The sequence below is a fragment of the Numida meleagris genome, chromosome 6 (genome assembly GCF_002078875.1).
Source record: "Numida meleagris isolate 19003 breed g44 Domestic line chromosome 6, NumMel1.0, whole genome shotgun sequence".
Taxonomy (NCBI): domain Eukaryota; kingdom Metazoa; phylum Chordata; class Aves; order Galliformes; family Numididae; genus Numida; species Numida meleagris.
The window spans coordinates 52,151,867-52,169,980 of NC_034414.1; the positions used below are offsets into that span (position 1 = coordinate 52,151,867).

The 18,114-nt window shown below is 38.7% G+C and overlaps 3 protein-coding genes across 6 annotated transcripts in view; 1 reads left to right on the plus strand and 2 right to left on the minus strand.

The window, feature by feature from the left end:
* On the minus strand, positions 1,737 to 5,955 carry C6H14orf2 (chromosome 6 C14orf2 homolog). The gene is made up of 4 exons (XM_021403981.1): positions 5,813 to 5,955; positions 4,334 to 4,457; positions 2,641 to 2,661; positions 1,737 to 1,780 (listed from the first exon to the last, which is right to left on the minus strand). The coding sequence occupies exons 1-4, from the start codon at positions 5,813 to 5,815 to the stop codon at positions 1,761 to 1,763; spliced, it is 168 nt and encodes a 55-aa protein (XP_021259656.1). The 5' UTR covers positions 5,816 to 5,955; the 3' UTR covers positions 1,737 to 1,760.
* The window catches only part of TDRD9 (tudor domain containing 9), a 69,718-nt gene continuing 57,742 nt past the window's right edge, over positions 6,139 to 18,114 (plus strand). For 2 of the 4 annotated variants that reach the window (XR_002440964.1, XM_021403972.1), the window contains exon 1: positions 6,481 to 6,739. Coding sequence is in view for 1 of the 4 variants with exons in the window: in XM_021403972.1 (XP_021259647.1) it covers positions 6,573 to 6,739 (167 nt within the window). In the remaining 3 variants the exon portion in view is untranslated. The other 2 variants (XM_021403974.1, XM_021403973.1) reach the window with 2 other exon arrangements.
* RD3L (retinal degeneration 3-like) lies at positions 10,715 to 15,166 on the minus strand. The gene is made up of 5 exons (XM_021403982.1): positions 14,906 to 15,166; positions 14,138 to 14,302; positions 13,166 to 13,249; positions 12,298 to 12,603; positions 10,715 to 11,429 (listed from the first exon to the last, which is right to left on the minus strand). Exons 1-5 carry the CDS (start codon positions 14,911 to 14,913, stop codon positions 11,132 to 11,134), a joined length of 861 nt encoding a protein of 286 aa, XP_021259657.1. The 5' UTR covers positions 14,914 to 15,166; the 3' UTR covers positions 10,715 to 11,131.

Below are 18,114 nucleotides of genomic sequence, written 5' to 3' on the forward strand. Positions count from 1 at the left end.
CAGTGGAAAAAACAACTGCAGATGGCATTATTTCAATACAATGCGTAGTTTCCACAATCCAGACAGTGAGTCCCATATGTAGCTCCTTTCCCTATTAGAAAATCAAGTTACAAATCAAGTTTTAGAGTTGAAGAAAGTAAAGTTTGCCTAAAAGCGCTATTAACTGTGCTCCAGCGGCAGTTTTGCACAAGCTCTTCTTGCTTTTCCATTAACGTCTAAGAGATCAAACATCACATTGATGTAGCTCATTCCCAGTATGCTAGGTTCTATAGCTAAGGTGAAGCAAATCCTGAAGCGATTCATGTTTTTTCCCTACCTTGTTTGCCTCAGCTCTCTAATTGAAAATTGCTAAAGCAGGTTATTTGAAGTATGTGTAACATCTTAGGAACTAAGTCAATGATCATAAATTTGCATCACAAATGCACATACAGCTCCTTACCTGGCATAAATTTTCAATCTGAACCACTTATTTACTATACCACAACTCCAACCCACCCTGTAATCACCACTGGCTAATATCTGTTTGTTTGAAGCTCCCTTTTTTTCTACTTTTTATTTTCTGTTCCCTACTTCTGGAGGCTTTTGTATGTTAAGACACAAATACTAAGTTCTCTCTACTTCTCATCCATTCTTCTGGAGTTAGAAAACAAAACAAGGGTGGAAACATTGAAAATTCCCAGGAAAAAAAAAAGGATCTGATGAGAATCAGTTTAAAAAGCACATCAAGGGAAGATGCAGAACAAAGAAAACTGCAGAAGGTAGAAGAAAGGGCAAGAATGAATGAAAAATAACTATCAGCTTTTCAAATCAAGTGAGCTATACCTGCTTTAAAAAAAAACAAAAAACAGGCCCAATGTGAAACTGACATAGTCCCTGTCACTATGGGTACTGAACACAGTTTTCAGAGAAATATAATAAACCAAACTAAAGCTGAAGTATGAATTTTGAAATTAAAGGCAACACAGTATTTGGAAAGTCTACCATGTCATCATCAGTAAGGTTATCATGACCATTCAAATGCAAAGTATTTAAGTTACTGTCAATATTACTATCAGCGAAATTGAAGCACAAAACCTTAAGCTGAAAGATTTAAGACGTTTCTGTGATGCAGTTAAAAAGATGTACGCAAGCATTTACTCATTAAAATGACTTAGGCCTCTTAATCTTCTCAAAAGCAGATTAGGCTAAATTTAAACAAAACATGACATAAAGCAAAATTTTGGTTTTATGCATTATGTATCCTTGGTATGGACGTTCAGTATGTACAGTTTGAAAAGTGATTTTTGTAAGGTTTTTAGTCTCCAAAATACCGCACCGGAAGCTGACAAAAAGCTGGCAGTTAAGTCCTCACTTGTGATGTAGTCTTAAATGACATTTCTAAAGGAAATAGCATATTTAAAGGTTCCAGATGAAAAAGATGCTCTTAAAAACGGTATGACTCTTGTGTCAGAAATATCAGCTAATTCCAATAAAAAGAATCATCACAGAGATGTGGTTATTTTCAAAGTACTACTGAAAAAGCTTTTACACAGAACTTGGAAGAACTCAGAAAACTAGACGTCATTATTCTAGAAATTACATTTACAATAGACTGCAGCATACTTTATCCAACATGTTTAATTCCTTCTTGCTCATCGGATTTATAAGTACAGCAGAGGGATCAGGTACATTTTTAGAATTAACTTCCCTATGGGTGTAACTTGCTTCATTTACAGCAAAGATGATCAAACACCAAATTCATTCTCCAAGAGAAGAGATCTTTAATGATGGCCAGAAGACTCTGAAACAAAGACACGATTTAGACTGTTCAAACAGTGCACCAAATCAATTCAAGAACATAGTTCAGAACCTAAAATACACAGGTCTATCTAGATCTGAGCCTAAGAATTGGCAAGTTCAGCTGCTCTAATAAAACAACCTCCCCAAACTAAACACATCAACTATGCTGACAATAAGAATCTTTTTCACAGATTTTGAAGTGCTGTTATAGCAAACATCCACTCTACCACCAATTTGGTACAGTTGCTGGTATCGGCTATTTCTAATTATTATCCTTAAGTCTCCTAGACTGGAATTACCGTCACTAATTATACACATAAAAATGTGAATGGTTGCATATGTTCACGTGGGAGCAAACAAACTATGACAGTACAGAAAGACACAGCAGCTCATGAGAAATTAAATTCTGCCACGTCAGAAAAACTGTCCTTAAAAATCTAAATGCAATTCTGTAGAAGATATAAAAAATACAAATTCAAAATACAAGTTTGAACTTGCAGTTTTTACGGCAGTTAAAATAATAGGCATTCTGGAAATTTAGACCACTTAACATTCCTATGAAATGGCCATCATTATCACGATTTAAGATAATTTTCCTTACGTTACCACCCTATCAAGACATACAACTTCCACTTTGCTCGTAAAAGCCACACAAAGTAAAACTGAAAATGGAGGTAGCATCTGTGCAGATTCACAAATGCTTTTTGGTGACAAAACCATCAAAACAACTAAAACTACATATTTGGAGGCGGTCTTTAAACGCCTACTGAAGTAATTAATTAAAACCCAAACTCATGTAAAATACGCTATTTTTACTGCATTGATTTAAAATAATACAAGAGGGTATTAGTTAATACTTACTGTCTGCCACTGCTTTTTTGCCTAGAGAAAAAGAAAAACAAGCTGAACAATGAATTTTTAAAAAATTTCCTGTTTCTACTTTGCAGATAAACCTCAATTAGATTATTCTACTCATGATTTGCTGATTGAGCATGAACAAAATTTAACGAACGTACATGATGTACTTTTTATGGTACATTTCCATAAACATTATATTGATTTTTAACTGCTTCCATCAACCAAGACTCCATGCATTTAGAACTTACAGCCATTAAGATTCCTACTGTAATTCAAGAAAGACATACAGAAAGGTAGCTGTACATATACGGACACTGTGTAAGTAGTCCTATAAAACAAAGATGTGAACTGACTAGCTTGTCTTAAAATCTTATTTTATAATTACAATAGCTTACTTTACATTCCAATTTTAATTGTTCTCCTGTAAGAGTGATTAACAGTGAACAGATAAAAACATATGGAAAATAATTCTCCACCATCACAGGAGGCTGTACAATCTCTATCCTGGGAAATACTCGTTTGAATTCTGAATAAGGCTATGACCAACCTGATCTAATGACCCCTGCACACATTTAACAATTCTATAAATAAACATATTAAATAAAAAATTGTACCTCAAATTGCAAGAAGGGAACAGGTATTAAAAGCTGTTTTCACTTGAAAATAATGCTTAGTGTACAGTTCTCCCATATTAAGGTTTTGGCCCTCAAACCCTACACCACTGCATCTCTAAAGCAGCATGACACGAACACTAACTTGAAACAGTTTTGAATTCTGCTTGAAATCAAAGAAGTTAAAGCAAAAATTGAACTAATTTTCTCTCCAGCTATTCAGCTTCTGACATTTATTTAGGCTTTTAAGTCTAGTGTAGCACTTTTGGACATACCACACGTTTTTTGGACACAGAAATATAGAGGTAAGGTCACTCAGCTGTTCCCACAATCAGGGATTCCTTACCCCTATTGTTTGTCTACATTTTAGAACATTACGTTCTTCATGACAGCTAGTGAACAGTTGGACTTGGCAATTTTTCAGTATAGCCGAAGTTGAATAATAGGACTTTTAAGATATCATAATCTGTTGCAACCTGCTCCACTCAAATTTACTAGCTTTACATTAGCTGGTTTTTTTCCTCTCAGAAAGTGATCCAATATCATCAAATAAAATACCATTCAACATTCAGTGATATACCTCACATTTTGAGAAGCACCAACCAGCCCCAACTTTCAGTACTTTAATACAGATCACACAGGAAAATCTTCTCAAAATTGTAATTTTTGCATATAGTAAGCAAAACTTCTATGAAAACAAATTAAAAAAAAACAGACTCTCAAAGAAAACTTTGATTAAGTTAGTTCTAGTTCAAAACAGCCTTGCATTCATTCAGGAAAAATGTACAGGAGAAACTTCTGGCTACACACTGCAAGTTAGATGTGTTTTTAAAACAAGTATCCACATTACTTAATCATACAGCAGGCAGAGTTACACTAGTACATGAGTGATTTTGTTAGTGTAGCCTTCTAAACTGAAGATGTCAAACATTTAAATTTTTACGGTGAAAAACTGGCTTTAAGGAAGAGTGGTACCTTCTTATTTGCTAGGTATTTTCCAGGGAAAGATTTTGAACTGTGAAAGACATTCTTATCTACAAACAGGGGTTTTAACAGCTAACAAAAGATTATAACGTTTAACTTACCACCGTATGAAATCCTGTAATAGGCATAAGCTGTTAATGCTAGACCAACCCATATTTCTTGGTAAACAGTCGTGAAGTAGAATTTCATGGCTCTCCATGACTTTGGAATCATATTTTGCACCATCTGAAAGTTATAAGAAGTACTCCAATGGTGAATTGTGCAATGCATATTTACCTATTATACGCATATTTATGCATGTTTTCACATATACACACACACAAACACATGTATATATACACACACACACCATACCTTAGCAGCAGCAGTCTATGGGTTCAAAAAAATAAAAAGCAAACATGAAAAAGTACTTACTCCAAAGCAAAGCACTGCAAATTCAGAATTAAGGTTACAACTTATGGGCTAACACACAGATACATTCCAGCTGATGAAAGGATTCAAAGATGAATTAACAGAGGATTTGCAGAGGAGCAGTAGCTGGGCTCCTCTCTATAAGTGACTTGTTTCCAGAGTCTCTCGGGAGTAAAATCTTGTTCCAGGCAAGCTAGAGAGGCTCCTGTCTTACACTACCAAAGTAGTTTATATCCCTCCCTGACATGTAACACAGGCCTATCAACATCACAATTTCTTCTCAAAATCGCAAAATATGGAATAAGCTACTCAATTCATGATCTATCATGAATATATTACTTTTTAAAATGTGCTGTTAATGTGTTTTCCTCCTTTGTATCCAGCTTTGTTAGTCAAACACAGAAAAGTATGTAAGATACGTGTTAAAATAAAACTCACTGCCATTCAACATCTTAGCACACATTTGCACCATATTACATAGCAATACTGCACGTTCTATTGTTTTCTACCATAAACCCTTAGAGCAGGTCATCCAAAATAATACAACCCATTAAACTCACCTGTATACAGATATGGACATTATTAACTCAGAGCCCCAGACAGAAAACCAGTATACTTACTGTTTTCTTTTTTAAATGTCTGTGAGGTCATTCTCACATACTTAAGCATAAAGCATTTTCTAACAATGTCAAGGATAAAAGAATGCAAGAGTATCCAATGTCAAAACTACTGCAAAAATCTTGATACTTCTCCAAGAATGAAAGCATCTTCATGGAATTTAATGTATTAATACAAATCCATATTTCTCTTCACTAGTTTGTGCAGAGACAGCTCAATAGCATCAATTATGGACATATTTCCTTAGACAGTGCCGTGCTTTCACCAGTGGTGTTGAGAGCACTGAGACTCCCCTGCTTCCCAGGTTTCTGGCATTAACTGTCTCAGAAGAGTGAATTCATCTAGGATGAATGTGCCTTGTAGTTCACACTCCTCCCCCTCCCCCCAGCACCGCGGCCCGCTCACCCCTCGCAGCGGATACCCGCCGCCCGCCTGCGGCCTCTTCTGCACAGGGAACAACGGCCGCTAACCTACAAGGGCTGCTCCCCAGTTTCCTCCCCGAGACAACCCGAGCGACGGCACTAACGACCCACGCCTGATTCACAACCCACCATTATCCCGGGAGAGCGCGTCTGCCAGCGAAGGTCACAGAGCCGGGACAGCCTCCGCTACCGCCGCGGGGGATGCCGGGAAAGGACGCGCCAACGAGCGAAGATTCCCGAGCCAGAGAGGCGCCCGCGCTGCACAGCGCCCCCTGCAGCTGTGGAGGACCAGAGCACCAGCACGGCCCGCTCTCTGCCTTCACGTCACCTCCCCGCGCCCACCTCAGCCGCTCGAGGGTCGTGCGGCAGCCCTCAGAGAACTGATTTCACTGAAAAAAAATCCATGCTTAGGCCAACCGTGCGCCGTGTCCCAGCACCCTGCCTGGTCCGCACCCTGCACTGCCTGGGAAAGGAGCACACACAGGGACGATACTGGGAAGGGCCGTCACGGCTCCTGACGCCCGGGGGCAGCCTGCCCTCAGGAGGCAGCTGCCGGGGCGGCTTCACGCGGGCTGAGGCACCTACGTGCCTACGTGCCTGCTTCCTCAGCTGAGGGGAACGACAGTTCAATCAGGATTCCAGACCACATCTCAGCCATTGTTCTAGGGCTATAACACGGAAACTGACCACACCTCGGCACAAGCTTCCCGCCCACCGAAACCCAGCGCCGAACTGACTACGCCACAAACATGGCGGCTCCTTACGCTCAGCGTCGACGCTCGGGTCAGGTGCCGTGGGCGGGGCTTTCCCGAGCGCGGGAAGAGAGCGCGGTGCAGGGATATGAGTGCATGCGTGGTGTGGTGCGAGGAGTGCTCGTTTTGTCGCCATCATGTTGCGGAACCTTACCGTCGAGCAGGTCAACGAGTGGTTCACTGTTGACAAAGCCGTGACCGCCGTTGAGTTTTTAGATGGTGGTGTGCAGGCTGTAGCCTCATGGGGTTCTTCTTGCTGTTTCCCCAGCCCCTCTGCTGCTCGGGAGTCATCGGTGGCAGCATGGTGAGTGTGGTTGCTGTGCCTCAAATCTTGGTCAGAGAGGTGTGCCTGGGTGTCCCCCGGGTGCGGGGCTGTGTGTGGAGTGCCGCAGCCTCAGGCCCCGCTGAACACCGAGCTACTGAGGGGTTACAAGCAGTGTAGAGTTACGGGCTCGTTCAGCCTCGTGTGCCTGGGTAGAAGTATATCCCTACCGTTGGGTAAATGCATCTTTTTCCACTCAGAAATAACCTGAGTGTGAGTTTGACAGTTCTGCTGACAGAAGGGAGTTATTTTCGGTGTATTTTTTTCTTTTCTCAGGGGAAGATGGAGAGGGGTGTATGGAACTTAAGTAACCCTTTATCAAAGTGTGGAGAGAACTTGCTTCTTGTCTAGACATGAATTTTAATATATGTCTAATGATATATGTGCGCTGCTGCAAAATCAACAGAACCTGTTGGAAGGCCTCTTTTGATAGATGGGTTTTGCTTCTATGTGCATTTCTGTTTTACACTTCTGGGAGTTTTGGCATAATTTGAAGAATCTTGATGAGGTGTACATTCAGATCGGAAACACTGGGATTTTTATTCACTGGCTTCTTAAAGATTGTGGAGGGCTGAAAGCAAAAGACTTTCTCTTACCTTGTTGAGGTTGCTTGTACTGTAATAGTTACTTTAATATTTCCTTCAAGAGTTCTTGTTAAAAGCAAAATGACTGAAGTTTCAGATGCTTGTTATAGAAACGTAATTTCAGGCCTCTTACATAACTGATCATTATTAAAACTTATTTGCAAGTTCTCATCTAAATTGACATGACAGGAGGTGTAGGATTTATACCGAATCAATCATGGAAATAAGAAGTTATAATAATTGCAGTGGTATGTAAAAAGAAATAATAATTCACGAAAGCTTTATGAAATATTTTTGCTAATTTGAATGTAAAGGCTTTATGCCTTAAGAAGATATGTAAGATATGTTCTTTTTGGTTACCAATGATGCCTCATTTTTTGAGGCTTTTAAGTTTATCATGTTATCTGGACTGCCTCTAGAATAGCAATATTAGCAGTTGAGCTTCTTAGGGAAAAAAATAATTCTCGGAGATTGCGGTTAGAATTTTTATCCTTAAATAGCTTTTTAATTAACTTTTTTATTCCTCTGATTACGTTTAACTGAACAAAATGAAATGATCCTCAAATCTCACCTTGTTGCCAAAACAATTGTGGTTCAGATTAAAACACTTAAAAAGCTTAAGTGTGAAAAAGATCATTATTGTCTCTTTGATTTCTTGCATGTCGTAGGTCTAGCTTTTGCCAAGTTAGTTTTTTTGTGTGGCTACTTTTTTTGGCTAAAAACATAGCAAACTGTTTGTTCTGCCTGAGACCTGTGCAGGTGGGAGACTTGCAGCCCTTTGAAGTTACTTTTACTCACCCTTCTGCTGGTGGAATGGCTTGTGCCAGCTGCCTGCTGGTACCAAAAATACCAGATCTTCCCCTGTCTTTACTCTTCCTGTGCTTTACTTTTCTTTTTAAGTGAAGACTACACTGCACTTTAATGAAAATATTCTGTAAAATTACCTTCCATGTCTGTATTTGGAGGAAAAAAAATGAAGTAAGGTCTTAGAGGACAGCATTTTCTCAGCCACTGTGTAATTTTTTTTCCTTGCCCTCTCTAATTCCCCGTTTATTTTCTTCCTTTCAGTTTCCCCTCCAAGTGTTGATGCTAGAACTGGGTGCAGTAGCCCAGTATCAGTAAAATTTATATAGAAATATGTAAGGTTTTTCTGTGCTTTTATTATTGTACCTGGAAATAATGTTGAATTGACTGCGATGCCAAGATATTTTTGTTATTTGATTCACAGACTGTCTTTTAGCATATATTTCTGTCGATGGTCCTTATTTCTGAACTTGAAAGAGTGCATTTGAATTATGGAATCATTTGATTTGGAAGGGACCCTTAAAGGCCATCCAGTCCAACTCCCCTGCAATGAACAGGGACACCCACAGCTCCATCAGGTGCTCAGGGGCTGGTCCAGCCTGACCGTGGGTGTATCCAGGAACGGGGCATCCACCACCTCTCTGGGCAACCTGTGCCAGCGCCTTGCTGCCCTGATTGTGAAAAACTTCTTCCTTATCTGCCCTCTTTTAGTTTGAAACCATTTCCCCTTATCTTATCGCAACAGACCCTGCTAAAGAGGCTTCTTTCTTATAGCCCCCCTCTGGATATTGAAAGACTTTTTTTGGATGCGAGTGAAATTTATGGAGAATGAATAAGTTGTGCCAGTGGTTATGCTGTGTTTTAGTTTGTTTGTTTCTTCCTCTTTCATCTACATGTTCTGGTTGTAAAGGAAATGGACCCTCTATGTTTACTGGCCTGTCATTTTCCATAAACTAAGATTTAGAAGCTAACAGGGGAGGGAGGCGGGAGGAGCACTTACTTTCCGATAGAAAGTTCTGAATGCTTGTTTTAAAAAAAATTATTCACTTGAATTACTATTGCAGGGGTCATGCGCATTTGACTAAATAAAAAATATTTTCTGAAACCAGAATTGCAGATGTTAAAACTCCCTGTAATATAAATTCTGCTAATGTCTTTGATATGCTCAGCGCCTGTTTCCTACAGAAAAAACTTTTCAAGTGTAACCCCTTGGAGAGCTTTGACAGTATCCATGCCTTCATGCAAGGGATCTACATCTGGACCATTTTAGATGTGAACAAAAAGGATCTGATAGCGTTTATTCTGCATCGGTAGGACAGAGTGAGTGAGTAAGGAGATAAACAATTTTATATTTGTGCTCAGAACAACAGCTGCCAGAAAGGAGGATGGAGAGCTTATAATTGATCTGAGTTTACTCTTACTTGTGAAGTTTATGTATTAAGCTCATGGGAAGCAGAGGGACACAGTGCTTTTGGTGATGAGCTGCAGTTTTTATTATTCTAAACCTGAAGTAACTAACTCTAGACTTGTAGTACTTTGTTAGTTAGCCTGATGCAAGTTTTGATTGTTTTGTTTTCTGTGTATTTTATCTTCCACTCTTCTTCATGATTCTTCATGAGTTTTCCAAAGGCTTCTTAAAATAATATTGGCTTACAACCTTTTGTAGTTTTATACATTTTATAAAAATACATGCATTTTATTTTACCCGGCTGACATTGCATTGTAAGTTAATTCTGTGTTGGGTGATAGATGCAGGTGGAGCAGAAGGTTATCTCTGAGTTGTGTGTAACCAGACTGAGGAACTCTGAATGAACATCTTCCTCAGTATGTTTGAAAACAATATCATATGAAGCATTTTTCTCTGTGGTTGCAATATAGTGCTTTTTGTGAATTGAGAAATAGGAGACTTGCCCATTCTTACGATGTGGCAGACTGATCGAGAGATAATCTAGGGATAGAGAGTTTAAATAAAAGGCTTGTATGAATTTCCTTCCTATGGTGATGGGAGCCCAATTGGAAATGCAGCAGATGGGTTTGGTGTATGTTTTCCCTGATTTTTCTGCTTTAATTGTCTGCTCTGACCATAACTGCTGTGTGTCCAATCAATATTTTAAAACCTTATTATGAATTTAGTCATAGATAGCAACTGACAAATGTCAAATTTATTACAATTTAAAATGGTCACTTTTTGCTTTTGAAATGATCTGTCGACTCGCTCGCTATTCTAAAAAGCCCTGTGACATCAAAATGCTGAAGTGTAGAGTCTGGTTTTCAGGATAACTTCAAATAGCTGAAGAACTGCAACCTTTTGAAATGAAATTATCTATGAATTTCTTAGGGGATAGAGAGCTAGTTGCTAGAAGTACTTAATATTACATTTGAATGTAATGTGCTGTTGAATTTCACAGTATTTCATCACGCGCAGTTTAGAAAAATGCAGAAACAGTACGTACAGTGTGTTATATTTTATGTTGCTTTCATTTTAGAACTTACTCTTGAAATCGGGAAATAAATGTTCAGCTCCAAAAGGTACTTATCTATTTAATGTAACATCAGATATACTGAAGAAATTCTACATAGTATAAATTTCCTATAGAGCTTAAAAGCTATGTGGTAAATACAGAAGTTGTTGCCTAACGATTTGTGGAGTGGTGCTGTTTCAGAATACAGAAAGCAGTCTTTCCTTGTTTATGCATCTATATCTATCCATATACCAAAAATAAAATGCTTGTTTCATCAGCAGCATCTACATTTTTGTTTAAGGTTCTTTCAAACACAACATCTTCAAGGAACGTTGAAGGTAAGAGGAGAGAGTTCATACTAAAAGTATATAATGCATACTAGCTGTAATCAAGGATTTTAGTTTCTGAACTTGTAAGGTAAAAAAGGGAGCATGTCACATTTCTTACTCCTATGTTTGTGGATTGCAATCACAAGGAAGGAAGGCAGACAGCTACACAGCTTGTTGAAAGTAACACAAAGCAACTTAACTTGATGGGTAGTAATATGGTAGATTCCAGATTCTATCAGAGAATGTGGGAAACATGCTTTGTGTGTTTTTGTCGACATAACTTGAAACTGTAGGGATTTCCTCCTTCTCTGATCTGTTAGAATTGTCTCCACGCAGGCTGAAATGTTCAGAGCAGTTTGTATTCCACACGTGTACCAGTTGCTCTGGTTGGTTTTCTCTCTCAATAGTAGTAAGAAAATCTTTTAAAACTTGCTTGAATATGTAGACTATTTCCCAAGGTAAAACATCATTTTCTGCCAAAACTTCACGAAATCTAGAAACAAACAAGCATTGAAATCTAATCATTGGTGCTGACAGTACTCCTTTTCCTTGCTGATCTTACGAGGAGAGGGGAAGGAGGAGGAAATGTCTGCACTCTGGTGTCAGTTATTCCTTGCTGCCATGTTTTCCCATGCACCTCCCCCAGAAGATTGTAGAGGAAAAGAGCTCTAACAATACACTGGAAGCAGTCCAGCTATTTTTTGGATTGTTGTTATTCAGTATTCCTTTTTTTATTTTTTCTTTGCCATCTGGGTAACTTGATTTAAACTGACTTTGCCCTTAGGTATATTCTGGGCTTTAAAAGGCGCATAGGCTTCTTCTGTCACTTCTACATGCCTCTAGAAAGTACATTTAAATATGAGTGTAGGAGAATTTTTCATGGTAGTCCTTTTTTCATTTTTTTTTCTCTTGCCTCAGAATGGAGTTTTGTTTAAGATTGATTTTTCTAGTGTTACAAAGTGTTTTGTACAGTGAGGCTGGGTTTTTGCTTAGCAGTACATTGCTTTAATTTGATTTTTTGATACTTGGCTGCAATTTAATAAATACTGGGGATGAATAGTGGAGGAAGAATTTAAAGTATAGAGTGGTCATGTGTCTAAGCATACAAGACTTTCCCTTGTTTAGGATTAAACTGGGAAAACCCTAATTTAAAAAGAAAAACAACAAAACTTTATTTATGTACAACATAATAAAGCACAGATGTAATCTCTAAAACACCTGTAAAGATAAATTCAAGTTGCTGAGTATTCCTAAATGTAAGATCAGAGCCGTATATAAGCTTGTATTAGGCAGAAGAAATAGCTTTCTTAAGACTTCCTTAAAATCCACTAGTCTAAATTAGAGAAATAGGAAACGGTTACCTGCTGAGGACAGTTCCTGTCTGGCAGGGTTGGATTTGGGAGCACAGAACTTCAAGCTGCCGCTGCTCAGTAGCTGGAATTGTTGCTTGAGGATTTTGGTAGCTCTTCAGCCAGTTGTAATCCATGCCGGTTTTCTGGACTTTTTGTTCGTTCTCAATCTCTTGCACTAACCTTTCCCGCTCTTTCAGGTGCCATTTCAGTTCCCTCAGCAAGGTTTTTGTAACTAGTTCTGATCCAGGATACCTTGAGGATTTGTAGGAATCGGTTTTTGGCCATTTCATCCAGCCGAAAAGTGGCATCTTTAGGCTGAGAGAGGAAAAATACAAAAAAGAGTGAACTTTGCTTATTTCTGTTAGATGGGTAGCACTTACACCTGTAGACTTCTTTTTAAGCAGCTGAGTGTTCAAAGGAAACTTTATTCCTGATACTAAGATACTTTGCAGTAGAACAGAAAAAAGAACAGTAATCACCAAACAGTTATCAAGTCTGACAAGGCTCACAGTTAATAACAATTCACATGTTTTCTGAGTTAACAGGAAAATGAGGTTTACAGCATTTGAAAATGCATATTTATCATCTTAGAAGTGCTTAAATTGTTTTATATGGATAGTATTTGTGATGTTTAAAAATAAAAATTGGAAGTAATGCCTACATGTTAACTTAAAAAAAAAAAAAAAAGATTAAATTGTTCAGTGCTGTAACTCCGTGCGTATCCTGTTCTTTAAGACTTCTGTAACACTTTTTATTTTAAATAAGTTTTCACATAACCTCCAGAAGCAAATCTGTTCCACTAGACTTATAAATTGCAATTTGTTACACATCATGCAGACAGAAGTACACTAATCTGAATAAAAAGAACATAAATTACCTTCGCAGTTGTCTGAGCAGTGTTGTTTCAGGTGAGTTTGCTTGGAGGTCTACTGTAGCATATCCTGTTCCCAGGCTGCTGCTACTGATGGAAGAAAACAAGTTTTTTTCTTTTTTTTATTTGCTCTAACTGTGCTTAAAATGTCTTTCTGTCGTGCTTATGACAGTTTAAGTTTTTCTGCTTTTAAGGTTCTTTTTCATCCTCTGTACCCGAGAGCAGTAGTAATCCATTTAACCTAACATGGTCTCTCTAATACTTCTACAAAGTCCATTAAGATTTCCTACCTTTGATTTGAGTTCTGCCGACGGCAGCAATTCTAAAAAAGATGGTGACAATTTCAAATGCTTGTTGCTAAATCCATCCGAAGGTATTGTTGGCAGTGAGATGAATAATGATTGTCTGAAGCAACTGCAGACGTGCTTCTAGCTAAAGTTAAGGCTGTCGTATGATGCGATGCTTGGCTGTGCATAGCTGTAGGTCACAGTTTAGAGCTGTATTTTTATGCCTGTGGAGTGCTAAAAATAACTGTGTTGCTTTTATCATCAAACTAAACTTTCAGGCCCTTGCGATGCTGGAAGACTTTGCTTCCATTGGGAGGGGGGGTCTGACTGTTCCACTGTCACTTTCAAACGGCTAAGAATAGACTTTCTCTAGTAAAGATCGTCTAAAGCCTTCGTTAACTGCGCGTTGACAGAAGAGAGATATTTGACAGTTGCTTGGGATTTTGTTGCTACATTACATGCTTTCTCCAGATGAATTTCATCTATCTCGTGCTACTACACTTCTCCATTACTGTGCATAGCATAGCTGTTAGCATTTTTAATTAACATTTCAAATGTGTTTAAAGAAGCCAGTTTGTAACACCTGTGGTGTGCCGTGAAAGACGCATTAATCTAATTAAAGGAATAAAATAATAAAGAAATGTAAATTGAAGTCAAAGTGCTGTAAAAAGCCCAGAATTTTGAGTCTTACCATAGACTTTGCTTCTGTCTCAACTGGCTGTCAGTTGCCTTTTCTCTCCTTCCTTGATGAGTTTTTTGAGCATATCCGTTTCTAAGATTCATTTTCAGGCATGGCATCACGCACGCTAAAGGTCGCTGAAGCAGCCATTTTCCGTTCCAGTTATCCGGTCTCTTCCTATTAATTTTAAAAGGTGGACATACTAAGTGCCTTCTCTTCTGCTCTTTCTCGTTACAATGACTATCTTTGCTCCTGGAAGTATTTTTTGTTCCTACTTTTTTGCCTCCACTGGTGTGTTGAGCTGTTGGAGGAACAAGGGTTCTGTAAATTTGTTCTAGATGTCAGGCAACATAAAGGATGACGTGTAGGGCTGTTATTAAAACTGATACTACTTATACATTGGAAAAATTCAAATGTCAGTATTAATCCTCTTCAACTGGAAGGTTTTCACATTGCATTGTATGTGGTACTATGAAAAAGGAAGGAAGCTAGGTTTGTGATGACAGAACTGTCCTGACAGATTTTCAGATGAAATTAAAATGTTCCTTGCCACCTCCTTTACAGCACAGTTGCCGTGTCACTGCTTACTTTCCAGTTGGATACAGTGGGGGGAAAAATCTGCTGTACAGCATAGAACCTTTGAAAATTAAGGAGATATGTACTGAAAGGTGTGGAAATGAATTAAATGAGAAAACTATAACTGGCCTTTTTTTTTTTTTAACCTAATCTTTGGTTGTATCATAAAGCATTGAGTGCCAGGATACTGAGAATGATGCTTACCTTTCCATTGGAAGGAGAGCAGCAAAGCTGGAAATTGTATTGCTTCTAGTTCTGTTCGTGTTTCAGGTCTGCATTCAGGAAGAGATGGCTGCTTGTATGAGTTTGACATCGGGAACTGGAAGGTGAAAGGAGAGCAATAGTTTTGCAGTGCTGTATTGGGATGGAGGTTTTGACTCCACGGGTAGTGGGGTCTGTTCCCTGAAGGCATTGATGAGGTGATCATGGTTAGTAGTTGCAGCTGTTATGACTTAGCCTGGGGGAAGAAGCCTCTATTTTGATTCCTCTTGTTTAATTTCTAGGCAATTTTATAATAAAATCACAGATGGTATGAAGTTGTTACTGCATGTTTGTGGCAGTCTTGAATTTCGGTTTGTATGTTCAGGTAACTCAGTGATGCTGTGCTTTTAAAAGTGATTTAGGGACGTAAGGTTCTGAATCTCTCTAATCTTTGTTTTCATTTCCCTTTTCTGAATCTTGCTCTGCTGATATTAGTGTCTAAAACACTGTAGTACTCGAGTGAGACCATAATGTTATTTAAATAATGATGAATAACTTTTCATCTTTAAAGAAATGTAATTTACTCTGCCACTGTAGCAGAACAGTTGTTTACACAAGAGAAGTATCAATTAGTAAATTACTCCTAATGGTTTGCGTGTATAATATGAAATGTCAATTGAAAAGTATTTTCTGTTTTACTTTCATTCAGCATCCTGAGTATACTTCGTTTTCTGAACTTTCTAGGCAAAGGATGTAATGAATTTTGAAAGCATGTTTCTGCTTTTTATCCTGTGGGCTTCTTGGTACCAAATAAATTTATTCCAAAACCTTAATATGTCCCTTTTCCTGCTATACTTACTCTTCACCCAACCTCAGTTAATTAGGAGGTTTGCATCAAAAAGTTAATGCTTGAACTATCTGGGCAGTCATACAGGCAGTGGATGAGGAGTTTGTGGAACCTGGTTTGGGGAGAAGAGTGGGACATCTGGTTTTCCTCTTTCTTGAGAGAGCGAAATACTTATTTCTAGCATTCCGTAAGCAATACCTGTGCGTGCAGCTTCCAGAGCAGATTACTCTGGCTGTGCACGTTAAATACTTACTTGCACACTTCTCAGAAGCCCTTTTCAGACCTAACTAGAAATGGAGGCTTGGGGTGAAGCTCCGATCGTAAGGCTTTGTGGCTAGGTTCACTTTTCTCCTTTGCCTTTGGACCGTATGAAGAATAAATGCTTCATTTGAGGCTGGCTGAACAGAGCTAGGAAGTCTAAAACAGAAGTTTCTATGGCAGAGCCTTTCCAGTGTAAGGAGTCTGTTAAGCTTTAGCGCCCAGCAGAACAGCTGAGACCCATCTCTGCACTACTGGCTTCTGTGCAGAGGTGGGTTGGTGTTTAAGGGGTGTGGTGGGTGCACTTGATTTTCTCATGGCATTTCATAACGTTTGTGTTACAAATAGAGAAGGAAGGAGTCATTGAGATAGCTTAACTTGCAGTTCCATAGTTCTGTACATGAAATCGACATAATTTACATGAAAATACTCTAGAAAATATTGAAACTTTTTTTTTTCCTTCAGTAAACAGATGCAGCCTTTAGAGGGTGACATTTGTAATGGTGGATTGTGGATCACCAGTCAGAAAAATGAGCGTGCCTTGGTGCATGCCTGCAGCCTTTGTTCAGTTTATCCTAGTATGTTATTTACCCTTTTAAAATTGACACATTCTAATCAATCTGATTAGGAGGAGGCATATTTAGGGAGCTATTGGTTCTTACTTCACTGGGTGGGGGAAGGAGGGGGGTCAATGTAGTGCACTATCAGTATAGGTCGTCTTTGAAGAATTCCTCCCAAGGCAGCACCGCATCTATGATGACTGTTACGTTCTCTGGGTATCATTTGCAATGAAGAGGTGCAGCTGAACCCAGTGTGCGCTGTGAGAAGTCTCACAGTTGCAAAATGGCTTTGTTATGCCAAGCATGGCTTGATGTGAAGACATGGAAGCTCTCATTTTAGTTCATTGCTCTCATTTTTGGCCTGAAAACTTCTAGTACTCAGCATCTCATCTATTCTGGGAGTTTCTTTGCCTCCTTCTCCTTGCCCCCCTGGTTGTGAGGGGAGCCTTGACAATTGAGATATTCTAAAAATCAAATAACTGGTGTGTGACTGCAGAGATTTAGTGCTTAAGTAAAGCACTTAAATAAAAGCTTGTTTGCTTTTAAAGTTCCTCAGGGTAGAGACCTGGATCACCTTGCCAATACTCTTTCAACTCATGTTATCAACTAAGAGTCCTCAGCTCCATGTTAAAGGCACAGCACAACTGCAGAGTAAGGGTAGTTCCATACACTTTTGATATGAGTGCAGTAAGCAACGTATGGAATTAAATAATTGATGCTTAATGCCGGCAAACATTATGAGTCAATATGAGATGTGTGTTTTGAGGGTGCTGAATATACTTGGCTTTTCTGCAAAGCAAAATTCCAAAGGAATACCTGAAGAATAACAGTAAAATGCTTTTGTGGAAGTTTACAGGAATCTTCTTCAAGGGTAGGTAGTAGGGTTAGAGAAATGAGGTGGATTCTTACTTGAGAACAGTGGAATATGGCATCATGAGTTGATCATAACTAACTTAGATACCATCTACTTCAGAAGATGAAATAGTTTATGGCAAGGTAGTATTTCTTACTTAAAAGAAGTGACAGCAGATGTTCTTTTTATTCTATCCTGTGCTTTCCAAAATCTTCAGAAACTAAATAAACTCATCACTTTAGCATGGTAAACTTGGATATTTACACGGTGTGTGGCTAATTAAGTTTTAAGTTCTGATTGTGAACTTTCAGTGCTCCTGCAGTGAGTGATTTGCTCTAATGCAGAAGGCATGCTCTTGGAGCAATCTTACACTCTTGCGAAGTCTGAAGTTCTCAGAAAGAATGGAAGTTCTTTCAGTGTAGTTTCTTGAGAACATGCATTGTTCTGTAACCATATTTATGGTTATAGAACTAGTGAAACTACTGTGATTTCAGACAAAGAGGAAAAGCAGCCTTGCAGAAATGCTTTTCATTTAATCAGATACTGCAGGAGTGAGGAGCTTCTTATTTTTTACTTCAGATGATTTTAGGGCACCTGTATCACCTGAGACGCTTCTCACTTGCAGTTGAAAGAGGCAAGTGTATCTCTGTATGAATGAGATACTCACAATAACATGCCAAGAAAATGACATAAT

Bases quoted from the DNA above. Each gene is read 5' to 3' on its own strand.
- C6H14orf2 (XM_021403981.1), bottom strand. The intron at 2,662-4,333 runs GTAAGTTAAACG...CTTTTTCTCTAG, and splicing joins TTACAGGATTTCATACGGTG to GCAAAAAAGCAGTGGCAGAC. The intron at 1,781-2,640 runs GTAAGTATTAAC...TCTTTGTTTCAG, and splicing joins CAAAAAAGCAGTGGCAGACA to AGTCTTCTGGCCATCATTAA.
- RD3L (XM_021403982.1), bottom strand. The intron at 13,250-14,137 runs GTAAGACTCAAA...TTCTTCCATCAG, and splicing joins AGACAGAAGCAAAGTCTATG to TAGCAGCAGCCTGGGAACAG. The intron at 11,430-12,297 runs GTAACCGTTTCC...GTTTGTTTCTAG, and splicing joins ACAGGAACTGTCCTCAGCAG to ATTTCGTGAAGTTTTGGCAG.